We start from the raw sequence: 16735 nt of genomic DNA, 5'->3' as shown, positions 1-16735 counted from the left end.
GCTGATGGTAAGCCGCTTATCAGCTGATCGTTAAGCCGCTTATCAGCTTATCGTTAAGCCGCTTATCAGCTGATCCTTAAGCCGCTTATCAGCTTATCGTTAAGCCGCTTATCAGCTGATCCACTAAGCCTGCTAAGCCGCTAATACTGTAGCACTAATCCGCTAAACTGCTAATGGGCTTGCTTCGCAAGACGAAAAAACCCGCAAGACGAAGAGACTCGCGGAACGGATTCTTTTCGTCTTGCGAGGCACCACTGTATTGTACTTGAGCAAGCTGTAATGCTCTGTGGTAGATGTTGTATGATTTATAATTGTAATTTTATTGGTTTAATTGTATTTTTTCACATCGTATTTTCTTGTATTACAATGCACATTCCATAATATTTAAATTACAATACAATAAAATACCATGTAAGAAATAAAAAGCAACTAAAATACAATTAAGAATCAATACGAATATTTAACAAGGGTCATCTGAATGAGTGTTCATGATCCACAGTTTAGGAACTTGCTTCTTGTAATTTGCATTTGTATATCTGTTTGCCTGATGACATTGCAACATTTTGGAAGATTTTAGTTGTCACACTTTATTAGAACTGAAATATGCAGTTCAAATTCTCAGGTTCCAGCATAAAAAAAATATAAGTATATTGATGATCTGATGCCTGGAATCTTTACATCACTGATAACATTAGCCTACCATACAGCTGGACATGGACAAGTGTTGGTTGATATCAGAATAAATATTACTATTTTTAGCAGGGTGTATTCATAGTGTTGTTGGATGCGGGTGGCGCTGTGGGTTAAACCACAGAGCCTAGGACTTGCCAATCAGAAGGTCGGCGGTTTGAATCCCCAAGACAGGGTAAGCTCCCGTTGCTGGGTCCCTTCTCCTGCCAACCTAGCAGTTCGAAAGCACATCAAAGGGCAAGTAGATAAATAGGTACTGCTCCGGCGGGAAGGTAAACGGCGTTTCCATGCGCTGCTCTGGTTCGCCAGAAGCGGCTTAGTCATGCTGGCCACATGACCCGGAAGCTGTATGCCTGCTCCCTTGGCCAATAAAGCAAGATGAGTGCCGCAACCCCAGAGTTGGTCACGACTGGACCTAATGGTCAGGGGTCCCTTTACCTTTACCATACAGCTAGATGTACTGGTAATATTCATACAGCATATTCTTGTCTCAAATAAAGTGCAAATAAAACAAATAAAATACAATCACACCTTACACAGGGGTTTGGTTCCACATATGCACGAAAATCACACATACTCAAACCCTTGGAGCCATGCTGTAGCTAGTGGGGGGAGAGAATCCTCAGTACTCCTATAGCTGCGCACAAAGCTCTTTTTAAAAGCTCTTTTTGTGCCTGGTATCCAGAGCATGATAAAAGGCACGCTGGCTCTGGAAGGCCAGGGATACTTGTGTGAGATCTCACAGGAGTGCTGATGGCCCCACAAGATCTCATGAGAGCCTTCCAGAGTAGGTGCTGAGAGCCTTGCCCTCAAGCAAGGTGGAGAACTTAAAAGCTCTTTCCATGCTGGGCAACCACAAGTCAACCAGGTAAAAAAATGAGTTTTTAAGCTCTCCAGCCTGCTTGGATTTAACTTGTGCAATTTCAACAAACCTGCCTTCAGCGGCATATGGTTGAAATCAGTCAAGTTAAATGCACATAAGATGTGATCATACTGTATAACAATGTTAATCATTTTTGTAACTTTACAGAGATTTTTAAATGTTGGCACGATCAACATTTAGGCAATAGTTCTTAACAGTATGCAATTATTCACCCTATCAGAAGTCATGTGAGGCTACCACCCTTGCTGAAGCTAAGCAGGTCTGGGTCTGGTGACTTCCAGGGAAATCCTGTATTTTTCCATCTATAGGATGCCCCCATGTATTTTTGGGGACTCAGATTTAAGAAAATGGGGCGAGATGACCCAATGTATAAGACGCCCCCTTTTTTGACATTTTAAAGGGGGAAAACCTAGTCTTATACACGGAAAAATATGGTGCATGTAGGCTGACTAAAGAAAGATGAGATGTAAATGAAATGAAGCAAATAAACAAGTTTAAGGAATGCAACATTCAGTTTCAGCACTTATTCAAAATAATGACACTAGCAGCAGAAACCATATGCTCTAATTCAGCTAATTAGGCAAGCTATTTCTTTAGTACATTAAACATTTGGATGCCTTTAAAATTCTGTTTTGATAAGCTTTATGAAAGTTAACATTAAGGTGTGCCTTACATTTCTAAAAAACAAAAACAAAAACACCAAACAGTAATGAGTTGTTATTGGCATTCTTAGCAGTATTACTCACCTTCATTGTAAACATTGTGAACCATTTTCTTCAAGCTAATTCCAACAGAACGCCTCTCTTGACTTCCGGGGGAGGCGCCTCCAGCAATGGCAGAATTCCTCTGACCGGGAGGAATTTGCTCCGTGGAAATCTGGGTCTGGCCGCCACGGCGAAGGCGGAGACCCGTTAAAATCACAGGCGGAAGAAGCCTGTGAACGTGGGATTCGGCGGGCACCTTTTGCACCTCCCCCACTCGCGGGGAACCCCGATTTTGGGGCTCTGGAGTGACGTGGGGTGAGCGGCGCGGTGCATTGAATCGTCTGCTTCTTCCACGGAGTGACGCCGCATAGCTGTTGCCGGAGAGCGCTGACCTTTTCCTGTGGACAATTTGAATTTAAAGGAATTACCCATGAGTAGAGCTGAAACGGAAGAATTGGATCTCTCAAAGTTTAATTTGGTATCGTAATGGGGAGGTTCAAAACAGGAAGTCCGCCTTCCCTTTTTGTAAATAGACTGAGGCAATGAAGTTGCAAGCTGGAGTCTTGGAAGGTCTTTTGTAAAAGATCAAATTTCCAACGGTAAAAAACATTAAACCCCCTCTTGGAGGCAGGAGAAGAGAGGGGGAAGTTGCGGATTGAGTATGCCTGCGGGAGAGAGCGAAGAGGTTTAAAACACCGCCGCTCTGACCCTGGAAACAGGCTGCTAGTAAGACTGACGTGGGTTTTTTTGGGGGGGGGAATGTTTATTGACAGCGTTTAGAACGTTCATTGACAGCTAGTTAAATAAGAGAAATACATTGTTTCTACTGTTTCTGGTTGTTTTTAAAAAAGGAGGAAAGTAACTGAAAATTGAAACTAACTTCGGATTATTGAAACTGTGTTTAAAAGAGGACATATTGACCGATACAAATACAATCTGTTTTCCCCTAGTGAAAGCTTTTGAAATTGGTTACTTTATAGGAGCTGGGCTAGGGGAATTTCCAGCTGCAAGATAAAAAAAGTGTGAGACTTTGGAATTGACCTTGAATCTCTTAAGTGTTGTGGCAAATGGAAAGGAAAAAACAGATGGGATGTTGACAGAGGAGGCCTTAGTGGCTGCATTATTGAAAATAAACGATTCACTGGAACAACTCCATAAGAAAACAGATGCGATAAATGTGAAATTGGATGTTGCAAATATTGAAACTGATTTAATTGTAGAAAGTTTAAATAATTTGGGACAAAAGGTGAATACCAATTCAGAAACCACCCAGAAACTGGTACAGGAATCTACTCTGAAACGGCAAACTGCAGATGAAGCTGAATCTAAAGTAATACAACTGGAGAGGAGAGTCCCATCCATACAAAGACAACTTGATGAACATAAGCTGACATTCGTTATGACTGAACTTAAAGAAGAACGGATGAATTTGAGGACCAGAGCCCTATCTGAATTGGAAAAGGAAAGCCTGACAGAGTTTCAGGAGGCGACAGGACTAACATTGGTTGAGAAAGAGAGGTATTTGGGGGTTAGTATGACTGCTAAAAATGTGAATCTGCTCAAGGACAACTGTGAAGGATGTTGGACCGAAGAGAAGGGGGATTTGGAAATATGGACAAATCAGAAGTTGTTACTGTTGGGCAGAGTTATTGTGGTGGGGATGAGGGCTGCTGTGTTGCTGGGGATGTTGCTTTTGTTTCAAACATTGCAAGCTCTGGATGGGATGGAGGGTCTCAGGAGGTGGCAGAGGGATGCTCCTAGAGTTGTTTGGCAGGGCAGGAAGCCTCGAGTCAAACTTAAGATATTGATGGATGCTAAAGAAGGAGGTGGACCTGCCCTGCCAGACCTTTAAACTTCGTTGTGAACCATCTGCTTTTTGCTGGTTGAGAGAATGGTTGCTTCTTGAAAACACTGAAATATTGGACAATGGCAGATGAAGTTGATGGACTATAGGGAATTGGCGGAAATGACTGGCAAGATCCGAGACCAGGGTGAAGAGTTGGTGGAAGAAGATTGGAAAAAGTTTAAAGACTATTTATAGAAATATTGTAAAATTAAGGAATGTTAGAAAAATGTTGGAATGAAATTACATGGCTTTAGTAGAAATGTCATAAGGAATTAAGTATAAATAGATTAATAGAAAATTAAAGGAAAAGTATGGTAAGAATGTGTTAAGATAATTATAGAACAGAAAACAGAATAAGATGGAAAGGAATTGCTGAAACAAATAATAGAAGTGGAATACAAAAAGGGAGGTGGGAGGAAGTCGCTGGAAATAAGTGAATGAAATATAAGATATTGAATGAAATTTGATTTTATTGTTGTTGCATTGTTTTGTTAGTTTAATTTATTGTATTGTATGTGTTTTTTCTTTTCTTTTAGTGTTTAAATTTTTTGGAAAAGTAATAAATATTATTTTAAAAAAACAGAACTCCTCTCTTGCACAGTTCTTGGCTCTGATAATAGGGATTATGCTAGTCTGTTCATTTAATATAATGCAATATGTGTTAATCATTTCAAAAAATGAGTTTCTTTTTTCTAAACTAAAAAGCCCTTTAAAGTAAGGTTACCAGACATCCCCGTTTCCCAGGGACAGTCTCCAGATTTACAAATCAGTCCCCTGACAAAATCCTATCATTCCTATTGAAGTTGACAAGTACCCCCAGATTCATTGAAAAAAATCTGGTAACCTTAGGGAAGGCACTTCAAATCATCGACCACGTTGCTTGCTGTTTTCTGTACCATTTTTGGATATGGGCCATTCTGAACTGTACACAATATTCCAAATGCAACTAACTTTGCTGTAGATTTAGATAGTTATGATGTTGACTGTCTTAATTTTCAATCCCTTTCTTAATCATCCCTTAATCATCCCATTTACTTCTATCACTGCCAGTGCATTCTGAGTTGATGTTTTCATTGAGTTATCCACTGTGATCTCTTTCCAGAGAACTCATATGCTTCATAGAATTACTTCAGTAATGCTCTGTGATTTAGGCAAGTATTCTCCCCATATTCTGTATTTGAAAACCATACTGCGATCATAGTGGTCTAGCTAAGGCCATCTAGTGAGTTTATGGCTGATGAGATTTGAATCAGGGAATTCTTGACTCACCCTGCTAGCTACTCTATATTATACCAGCTGATCATATAATAACCTTGACAGTGCTGCTGCTTAAACATTTCCTCTTGTCTATTGCTGTGGACTTTGTCAAATGGTTGGGATTATAGCATGGGAATCCATCGTGAAATGTGCAGTGATTTACATTTTTCTACTCCTAAGAGCTAGCATTTACTTTTTTCATTAGTTTCAATTATCCCTCACACTTTGGAGTTGCACAAAGGAAGATAAATCTAATATAGGAGTATAACAGTGTATAACAGATATTCTAAATGGCTAGAAATATGCAATTTCTGAACAGGAGAGGGGGCTTGATCAAAGGTGATTTGATACTGATAGTACAACCACAACTATTTCAACAGAAAACACTATGGATTAAGAGGCAATTGAACATTTTTGTGCAAGTTATGCAGGTTCAGTATGAATCAGAATAAGTATCAGTTTGTGGAAACAAGAATAAGTATCAACATGCTCTAAAGCAGTCTTCCCCGACCTTATGCCCCTCAGATGTTTTGGAGTATAACTATGGGAAAGCTGGCTGGAGCTTATAACCTAAAACAGCTGAAGGGCCCCACTATGGGGGAAGCCTGGCCTAAGGCATCTTTTTCAGCATTCCCTGCCTAAGGAGCTATTCAACAGCTTGACTCCACCTGCTGTACTGTGTGAACCTTACAAGAACTGTATTCTGAAATTTTGAATCTTCTGATGTGAGTTTCCAGCTTCGCTTCTTTTTCCTTGTGTAACAATACGTTGTGTGCCAACAGTAAAGCTGTAGGAAGAACTATGATTCCTTCAGACCAAGTAGTCCATGAACCACAGGTCTAAAAACTGGGCGGTCATTACCACCTGGAATACTTAAATAGGCTAGCTTTTTTTTTAAAAAAAAGAAAAAGCCCACAACCATAGTTGATTATTAGCCATGGTAATATTGGTAACTAGTAGTTTTCATTAAGAAAGCTCCGTAACAGCTAATGATTTTACTAGGGTCAAAGGCTATCAAAAATAGTACCCAATCTTTAAATGAGATCATTGATACTTTGTTGATGGATTATAGTATCAACACCATTTAAAGACTAGCATTTTTGGAAAGAGGAGCGCTGACAGATGAAGGGTGGAAAGTATTGTTTTAGATCAGGATTTCACTACAATGGTTGATAAGTGTCAGAAGGCCAAACATGGAAAATTTGGGTGGATAATATACAGATGAACTTTGGCTTTTGAACAACTTTAACCATAATGAAAACCCAAAAGACAATGGGTGGTATTCAGTGCTAGTTCTACAGATAGTAAACTAATTGAAGATAGTGGACATGACCAAGTTAGGTTCATCAATTTCAGCGGGGCTACCCTGAGTAGGAGTAGCACTGGCTTCAACCAGGTTTTGCATAGTCCTGAATATTTTTCAGTGTTGCTCCCCAAAATAATTTCAACACATTACTGGATCTTCTCTGGTCAAATTGAGTTCTCATGGGTTCTAACTGGGCAAAAAGTATTAAACTTCTATCTAGTCTATGGACTCTTCTGTTCCCTTGACTCTACATGTAACTGGCAAAATCAAGACAACCTTTTAAGCCATAATGATGAAGCAGCAGAGAGTCTAAGCCAGACATGTCCAACATGTCAATCGTGATCGACCAGTTGATTGTGGGATGGATTTTGGTTGATCAGACAACCAAGGCTTCGGCGCCTCCGCCCCCAGGCTCTCCCATGGCCTCCGGGTGCCCTCAGCGTGTGCTCAGCCTTGGCCAGAGCAACTCCTCAGGCGGCATGGCCAGTCAAGCCGGGCTTGATCACCGCCGCTGCAACAAGCTCTCTGGCTGGCACTGGTGCCGCCTCCACCTCCTTGCAGTCCCCTCAATTCCCTCTTCCCTGCTCCAGGCACAGCTGATCCTCCACGCTGGTGGGCAGGTGCTGCAGTGGTGCAGCTTTCTTCTCTGCTCCGCTGCTTCCTCCGCGCCCCACTCAGGCCACCGGCTTTGCCTGACATCCAGCCAGCTGGCCAGCCCCAGAAAGGCATGAGGCACTGCCTCCGCCCCTGGCAAGCTGCAGCCCTGGGGCAGGGAGGCGGGGGGCAATGACGAGGTGCACAGGCTTCATATGGGCTGCAGCGCTGCGGAGGGAACCACAGGAAGGGCAGGGTGTGGAGAGAGAATATGACACCCCGCCTTCCTCTCCCCCCTCTGCTGGTTCCTGTGAAAAAAAATGCCGGGTCCCTCACCCCTCCGCTCTCTCCCCTAGTTCTTTGTGGACGCTAAACTTTGTCCACCTTTCAAGCTCCAGTCTAGCTACGTATCCTTGAAAGTAAGCCACCTCCCCACAGAGCCAAGGGGACCTGGGAGGGGGCTGGTGTTGGGGTAATAATTTATTATTATTTTTATCATAAGCTCAGCCAAATATAATATGTCTAAGTTGAAGAATGATAATCGGAGAGTGTGGTAGATCACTGCCAGTTTTTGATACTGGATAGTAGATCATAGCCTACTTGAAGTTGGGCATGCCTGGAAGCATATCAGTGTACATTTTGTTATAACAACCCTGTAAGGTATGTATTATCTATCAACTGTAGCTGGGAGGACTGAAAACCTGAGAAGCTTGTTTATTTTTGTCTAATAAGTTCATGCCAGAGAGGTGGCCCTCTCTTACCTACCACTGTTAATCAGAAATGTATATTTTTCTTTCTTTATTTCATAAAAGTTATAACCACGAGATTGTAAAAAAACTTCAAAGCAGTTTCCAAAAAAGATATAACAATGCAATTGTCAATAATTAAAATCAATAAACTAAAAGCATTCAAAAATTAAAATAAACAATAAACTAAGAAGAGATTAAAACTTACACCAAAACTCTAAACGGTGGGTAGGCAACCTAAGGCCTGGGGGCCAGATGCGGCCCAATCTCCTTCTCAATCCAGCCTGTGGATGGTCCAGGAATCAGTGTGTTTTTACATGAGTAGAATGTGTGCTTTTATTTTAAATGCATCTCTGGGTTATTTGTGGGGCATAGGAATTTGTTCATTTTTTTTTTCCAAAATACAGTGCAGCCCACCACATGGTCTGAGGGACAAAAAAGGTTGCTAACCCCTGCTCTAAACATCTGGATAGGCCTGTCTAAAAATTTGTGGTTTAACGTTGTAACATAACACATTTTATATGACATAATGTTATAGTTGCAACAATAAATTTCTTTTATTTAATATATTTTATCCCACTTCTCAGCTAAAAATTGGTTTCCAAAGCAACTCTTAGGAATTAACATTTGCAGTGTGAGAGCAACAAAAGCCCTTTCTTCAGCTAACTTTTGAGGATTTGCAGGATCTTCTGTCTTGCCAAATTTATCCAACACTGTGTTCAGTATTGCATTTCTTTGTTTTTCAAATACATCCTTTCTATAAGAAATAAACTATTCCAAGCTATATGCCTGATGTAGATTTGGTGGCCACAGTATCTTATCACCAGTGCTTATCACCAGTGCACATATTCTCTCCCCTTTCCCACGAGCTGCTGAACTTCAGCGAAATGTGGATGAAAATAGGCCTTAAAGTTGTATTTATGTCTATAGTATGAAATCTGCTCTACACAAATATTGCACAAATCATGCACATTGAATGCATGAATTTATACAAATTATTATTTTTGAAACTTAGAGGCTTGGGTTAATAACATCTGGAGCATTGCTCTATCAAAATCCTCCCATACCATCAGCCACTAATCAAAGGCATCTCCCAAAAAGATACCTTTGACACAATTTGGTCTCCCCTTTTCTCTTTTATTGAAGAACAGTGGAATATTTTAATGTCATCATCATTGCAGAGGTGTCTGTGGAGGGGATATATTGATTGAAAAGCGGGGGGGGGGGGCACTAGATGGAATACCATGTTTAATTAATCCTTGTTAATAGCTGACAGTTGGCAAGCAGCCACATCATCTATCCATCTTAAGTGCAAAGGTTTTAGAAATTGTGCTAGAAACCTGTTAAGTATTATATTTCAAAAATTGGTGGATTGTAAAGTGATTCAGCATAGGCAAGAATATTGTTTAGATCTCTTGGTAGTTTTACATGAATGCTTAGCATGAAACTGTTTTTTTAAACATTGGTTTCTAGTAGCAAGACTTCAGGTTTAATCATTGAATTGGTTAGAGATGACAGGTGGAAAATTGTCCTTTAAAATGTTTTATTAGTATTAAACAATGCATATATTATCAGATAAAGTAACCTGATAGACACTGAATATTTGTTGTTCATCGAAGTTGCATTGTACATGGGGACAGGTGTCTGAAAGCTAGTGCAAGCAGTCTGAAAGCTTGTAAAATGATAGATAAAGGCGGACTGCATTCTTCTGAAATCACAGCCAATTATAATAGTCAAATAATTCCATTACAATAGCATATTAAAATGTTCTCTAACTGCACTATAGTGATAAACTGTCACAGTCCTATGCTTTACAGCCATTTTTATTCCTGAGTTAAGATACCATTGAAATAGCCTCATCTTAATCAAATCAAATTTTATTAAACGGTCACAGACCAGGTTAACTCGTACAGCTAGTCAGCGAAGCATAACACCGGAAAAAACAAAGGACAATTTCAATACAGATTAGGCCATAACAGCAATTTGAAATTAGACAGCATAAATAAAATTAAGTATTTGCCTTCGCCTGCATATTGACATTGGAAAGCTCTTGTTTCCTGCGCCTAATAGCAGCTACACAGAATTTAGCAACATTGATCGTAATTTCAGGAACCTTATCTTCTACCAAGGCTCTCATACGTTGGGGTTCTGGTACATTTTTAAGCTTTTGTAGAACTGGGGCAAATAGCCTCATCTTATTTTCTTTCATCATTTCTTCAGAATTCAGCAACAAAAATAGTAGAGAGTAAAATGCTGACATGACTATGAACACTGAAATTTTAATTCAAATTCGGTTGGGATCCTTGAAAAATCATCCCCTAAACATATGAGTAAAAGCATGGGAAAATGCCTCATGATACACTAGTCTCTAAAGTGAAAACAGGGCCAACTCATGCAGCTCTTCTGGATTTTAATAGTAGTAGCAGTATGGTTGAAGTACAGTAGTACAGTCGTACCTCGGAAGTTGAACTCCTTGCAAGTCGAGCATTTTGGCTCCTGAACGCCGCAAACCTGGACGTGAGTGCTCCGGTTTGCAAACGTAATTTATAACCTGAACGTCTGGTGTGGGTTCCGCAGCTTCCGATTGGCTGCAGAATCTTCCTGCAGTTAATTGGAAGCCACGCCTTGGTTTCCAAAAAATTTTGGAAGTCAAACGTACTTCCAGAAAGGATTCCGTTCAAATTCCAAGGTACGACTGTATACTACTACCACCAAAGTAGTGAATGAAATGCTGAATCAAAACTGAGGGCACGTTAAAGAGAGAATGTGTCATATGATTCTTTTCTTAAGAGGCAGATAAAATGGATTTTTGTTTGACAGGTAAACAAAACCATTTTGCACATCATGGTGTGAATGAGAGGGATTCAAGGATATGCATGACTTTCCTGCACATGTATCCAGCAGCTGTAATATAGGCTTCAAGCTATGACTCCTCTTTATATATAAGGGTTGTGCAGTGAAAGATCAAGCTTGCATTAACAGTTCTAATAAAAATGTTGCGATGAATTTTGCTTTAAAATAAGGAAGTCTCATTTAAATGCTTGTGCATAGTGTAAGTGCAGGAGCTCTTTCAAGTGGCAATGTATTCACTGTAAAAAATGCAAAATATTTTAAGCTATTTGCTCATAGCTATTGAGATTCTAGTTTGCTGAAGACAGATTTTTTTTCTGCAGGAAATGTGTTTTTTGTCTAAAACCGCTAAATGAAAAGATTAGGGTTGGTTGATTGAGGATTTTATTTAATTGAACCAAGATGTAGCCTTTGCAGTTTTGAAAATAGGAAACTAATCTTAAGCAGTTCGTTTTAGTGGGGCTCTCTAGAATGTATTTCCTCCAGCAGCTGTTAACAGTGCTATTCATAGATCACTGTTGGCATTAATCAGTTGTACTGCTGCCATTGCCATAAATCTGTATTTCCAAGCTGCATAAGATTTTGTTACACACTGCACTGGATTTAAATTTAAAGGGGCAAAAAATGTATTGATCTGGTAATCATATCCTTAAACCATTTCTTAGAAAATAGTTCACAAATTTGAAGGACTTGGTCTCATGGTGGGTTTTTTTGTTACATGAGCAGTTCCTGTTCACTTTGAAGTGCTTGATGTTCAAATTCCAGGTAATTCGCTAATTTTTCCATTTCTTCAAAGCCTTTGCAAATATTTAAAATATCCATATCTAACAATATAGTTGCAGACTCCTTCAAAGAGCTTTCATCCCTTTGAATTATAATTGTGTACTGGTCACACAGTTTATATGTTATTTGATTAATAACATGATTGCTTGCATAATGCTGGATACCAGCCTTCTGCAGAAAGTCTTCCATGGTCATGTTTGCTTCTTCCTCAAATTTCAAATCTATGTTAAGAAAGTCTGCCAGATGTGTAATTATCTCTCTCTCCCCAACTAGTTCAGTATATGCAGAACTGGCTGCTGCACATGTATATGTACTATCTGTTTCAATCAAATCAAGTTGCTGGTCATTTTGATTGTTAGGCTCAAATTGTGTTTGCTTCTTTTCTTCATAGACAGTAGGTTTAGCACTCTGAATATTTTCTGGTTTGTTCTGATTTGCAACATTATCTCTATCCATCTGCTCCTGAGATTCTAGTATAAGATGCCACTGTTGATTTCTTTGACTAAGCCATAATTGAGCCATTGCTAGGTCATCTGAAGTAGTATCGTAATAATGTTCTCTGTGAGTGACTATCTCCAAACATTTGGCACCAACCTCCAGCAGTTTAGCTTTACTATCTTCTGTTACCCAATACTTCTGTTGAAGTTGGACTTTTGGGATTGAGGAGAATTCTTGTGTTGCTTCCATGTTCCTGTTGAGGAAAAGGTGTACATTAAGGCAACAGCTTGATTTATACAAATTCTGATTACTATATAAAACAGCCAATAAAAGGGCTGGGAGGAGAATCATTTTAATTCATAGAATTGTAGAGTTGGAAGGGACCCTGAGGGTCATCTAGTCCAACCCTCTGGCATTCATTCTTTATTCATTGGATTTATATCCTATTTTTCAGCTAGAGTCTTCAAAGCAGCTAACAACTTTTGTAAAACACACCAAGAAGCACATGCTCAAAAACACACCACAAACAGCCTCACTGTTCTTAAACAGGGCAGCTACTCTTAAGTTGGCCCTATAAGTGGGTGGGGATGGCATAGTTTGAGTAGGCCCTGAGGTTGTCTTTGTCTCCCTCCCTCTTTTCTACTTGCTGTGGTGGTGTAATTTGCTCTTCACTTATTTGACTGGGGGGAGCTTTAAACACTTCCTTTATCACTCTTCTCCTTTTAGCCAGCCACATATGATTTTCCAATCCCTAGGGATGGGGAGAAATTCAAATTCAGTTCACTTTTAAAGGTGTATCTATCAAATTTGCACCTTTTGAAACAATACGTGAACTGAAATACAGCTGTCCTTTGAAATTCACACTTTTCCAAATTTTGCAATACAATTCTTCATAAGAATGTAAGAAGAGTTTGCTGGATCACGCCAGTGGCCATTCTAGTCCAGCATTCCATTTCTGCAGTGACAACCAGATGTCTATGTGAAGACTAAAAGCAGGACCTGAGCACAATAGCACTCTCCCCACTTGTGATTCCCAAAAACTAGTATTCAGAAACATACTGTCTCTCGAACAACCTATAATTACAAAATGCAAAAAATGTACCTAAAAATTAATATATGAGTGAAAATAAAAATGTATGTATGGGGAAATTGCTTGCAAAGGGGTGTGTGCATTAGTTAAAATTGCATATAAAATGTGTGCGTTATATTCTGAAAAGCATGGAAACTTTATTTTAAAAATGCAGATTGAGCCAAAACATGGACAACTGAATTTAAAATAAGGAAATTAAAAAAACAAGAAAGCTTTGGATTTTCATCAGTTGTTTGGATGATGTCTAAGATATATAGCATTTATCTGAATGATAGGAATAATAAATATTGTGATAGGGAGATGGCAAATTTAAATAAAGATATATTCCAGAGAAGGTGAAGGGTATTGTAGTAATTTTATCAGGTTTTTACATTTGCTTTATTTTTGGTGGTGGTTATCTAACAAATGGCAGTATAAAAGTGAAGTTATGCTTAGAAATGTAATTTCTTTCCTCTTAAAATTAATTTTAAGTGCACAACAGAAGGCTAGAATCAAAACAACAGTTCAGTTACTTCTATGAGCTTAGTGGGGATATGTATCCTCAACAGCAACCCCCTTTGTCACAAGCAGAAACCCAGATAATTTGAAAAGTAGTGTGTGATATGGAATATGGTCTGCTGTTTAAAGGGAAATAAGTTCAGACATTTCACTGCAAACCCTTGCATATGCCTAAAGTAGTTACTGGACTCCAAATATATATGATCATGTTATAACATGGGCAATCAATGTCTAGTGTTCCCTTTTCTTTTTTTAAATCTATTTTTCACTGAAGCTTTAAAAAAATACACAAACAAGAATACAAAAATATTATGAGGCCCTAGTATATACACAGCTCTTTGTTGTCAATTCCCCTACCTCACATCAAACACATGAATAAACAAACATGACTATGCTGTCTTGTTTAGTTTTATCAAACTTTACCTAGGGAAATGGGGGAGCATCCTAATTTTCCCCCCATCTGATATATTCAGGTATGGAAGAAAATATATAGCCGCACAGTCTCCTAAGAATTTGGTGTCAACAGAGCTGTGAAGGATTTTATGTAATATGTGAATGAGTTGTTATCTAAAAATAGGTGCTGATTCCAGAAGCATGTCTGGCATCCTACCCTGAACATGATGACTTTACCCTGAAATATTATGGTTTTATCAAGAAGGCTAAAACTTTGTGATAGTTGTCGGGCATGCTTCCAGATGTTTTGGGACTACAATTCCCATCATCCCTGACCACTGGTTCTGATAGCTAGGGATGATGGGAGTTGTAGTCCTAAAAAACATTTGTAGGTCCAAGTTTGGTCATGTCTCGTTTAGGCGAACTGTGATCACTAACACTGGATACTAAAAGGGGTTCAGAAAGCCCACACATACATTTAAAGAGTGTGTGAGAGAGATGCAGGGCCACATGAGCAAGCCCCACACACTTGCCACTGATGTACTTGGGATCACACAATCTTTCCATGAGAAGGGACTCTTGTGTACGAAAATGCATATGTAGAGTTCCTCCATGTGAGGAGGGAATTTTGACCCAATTTAGATCCCCTTTTGTGTGGAGAATCTTTTCACATGTACAGTGGTACCTCGGGTTACAAATGCTTCGGGTTACAAACACTTTGGGTTACAAACTCCGCTAACCCAGAAGTAGTACCTCAGATTGAGAACTTTGCTCCAGGATGAGAATGGAAATTGTGCGGCAGCGGCGCAGCAGCAGTGGGAGGCTCCATTAGTGAAAGTGTGCCTCAGGTTAAGAACGGTTTTGGGTTAAGAACGGACCTCTGAAATGAATTAATTTGTAACCCGAGGTACCATTGTACCTTGGTTTGTGCAAAGAACTCTATGGCTAGTGAATGAGTGCCTCACAATCTCTTCCCAACCTATATGATGAGATGCTTAGACAAAGAATAGAGAAAGGCAGCCCAGAATTTGTCAATATGTTCCTTGGCAAACTCTGGAATATTGTTACAGCAGAGCTGTAAAATCATTGGGGATTTAAATGTCTGTATGCTCAACCTTTCAGTTGTATGAACCTGCAATCATAGTTCATAGAATCATCTGAATGCAGCTAGGGTAACCTACATCGTTAAAAAAAATATGCTAAGTGACTCAAGTAAAATAATTTTGTTGTTTAGTCATTTATTCGTGCCCAACTATTCGTGACCCCATGGACCAGAGCATGCCAGGCACTCCTGTCTTCCACTGCCTCCTGCAGTTTGGTCAAACTCATGTTGGTAGCTTCAAGAACACTGTCCAACCATCTCGTCCTCTGTCATCCCCTTCTCCTTGTACCCTCAATCCTTCCCAGCATCAGGGTCTTTTCCAGGGAGTCTTCTCTTCTCATGTTGTGGCCAAAGAATTGGAGCCTCACCTTCAGGATCTGTCCTTCCAGTGAGCACTCAGGGCTGATTTCCTTCAGAATGGAGAGGTTTGATCTTCTTGCAGTCCATGGGACTCTCAAGAGTCTCCTCCAGACCATAATTCAAAAGCATCAATTCTTTGGCGATCAGCCTTCTTTATGGTCCAGCTCTCACTTCCATACATCACTACTGGGAAAACCATAGCTTTAACAATATGTACCTTTGTTGGCAAGGTGTGTCTCTGCTTTTTAAGATGCTGTCTAGGTTTGTCATTGCTTTTTCCCCAAAAAGCAGGCGTCTTTTAATTTTGTGACTGCTGTCACCATCTGCAGTCATCATGGAACCCAAGAAAGTAAAATTCTTTGTTGTTTTAGTTTTCATGGTGGTGTCCAGCAATGTTTGCATAGAACAACTATTAATAAATATGGCAACATTTAGATAAACTGCTTCAAAACTTTTCTAAATCTTCTCTCCTTTAAAGGTGAAGATAGGCAATTTTTCACACACCCTGTACAGAAGTTTCCATTTGTTTTATGCAACTTTATTGTCTTAACTGAACAGCTCATTTTAGCATATATAGTGTTTCTTAGTACTTATTTGCAACTGTTCTTAAGTAGTTCCATCCACATATCAAAAGCCTACAATAGACCAGCCACCTCCCTCTTTTTATGCTGCTTTATCACTATTTTGACTAATAGGTGTTAATTATGTGGTTCCCTCCATTTTTAGCAAATCATATTATACAATCGGAAGAGAAACCAGAGTATCAATATTTACTTTTATTTGAAATGTTTGAAGTGGCCTACCTTGTCATCTGTCTCAGAATGAAAGGGTATAGAAGAAGTTTAGGAGAGTTCCCCCGCCGCACCACTGTTTAGTTCAATTTTTTGAGTTGTAAACCCAAGTTTTCTTGCCAACAATCCGCTTCCTTCAAAGCAGCATGCATGGATCACCCCCACCCCTGGTTTATTTTTAGTTACTAGTTGAGGCTACCATAGAAACAGTGCATGTGGCAACAGTTTATAGTTACTGTTTATAGATTGACACAGAGGTGCTTTGAAGAACCAGCCCAGTACATTTGGCTGAAATCAATGTTACCGGTAGATAGCTAACTGGGTAGATACTCATAATTTCTTAACATAATGTATGCTAAGCTAGTGGAGAAGGGAGAGAAGGCCTTTTTAAAGAAATATTTTTG

General features: G+C 39.5%; 2 protein-coding genes across 10 annotated transcripts in view; one reads left to right on the top strand and one right to left on the bottom strand.

The window, feature by feature from the left end:
* RALGPS1 (Ral GEF with PH domain and SH3 binding motif 1) overlaps nt 1–16735 on the top strand; it is a 224589-nt gene that overhangs the window by 18006 nt on the left and 189848 nt on the right. The gene's annotated exons all lie outside the window — the stretch shown is intronic.
* LOC308468201 (uncharacterized protein) lies at nt 9564–16475 on the bottom strand. Its single transcript, XM_080990192.1, has 3 exons — nt 16344–16475; nt 10216–12350; nt 9564–9881 (listed from the first exon to the last, which is right to left on the bottom strand). The coding sequence occupies exons 1-2, from the start codon at nt 16349–16351 to the stop codon at nt 11591–11593; spliced, it is 768 nt and encodes a 255-aa protein (XP_080846318.1). The 5' UTR covers nt 16352–16475; the 3' UTR covers nt 9564–9881; nt 10216–11590.

The sequence above is a fragment of the Podarcis pityusensis genome (assembly GCF_964106645.2).
Source record: "Podarcis pityusensis genome assembly, chromosome: Z".
NCBI lineage: Eukaryota > Metazoa > Chordata > Lepidosauria > Squamata > Lacertidae > Podarcis > Podarcis pityusensis.
Note: the sequence above shows the minus strand (reverse complement) of the source record. Positions and strands in the feature narration are given on the sequence as shown.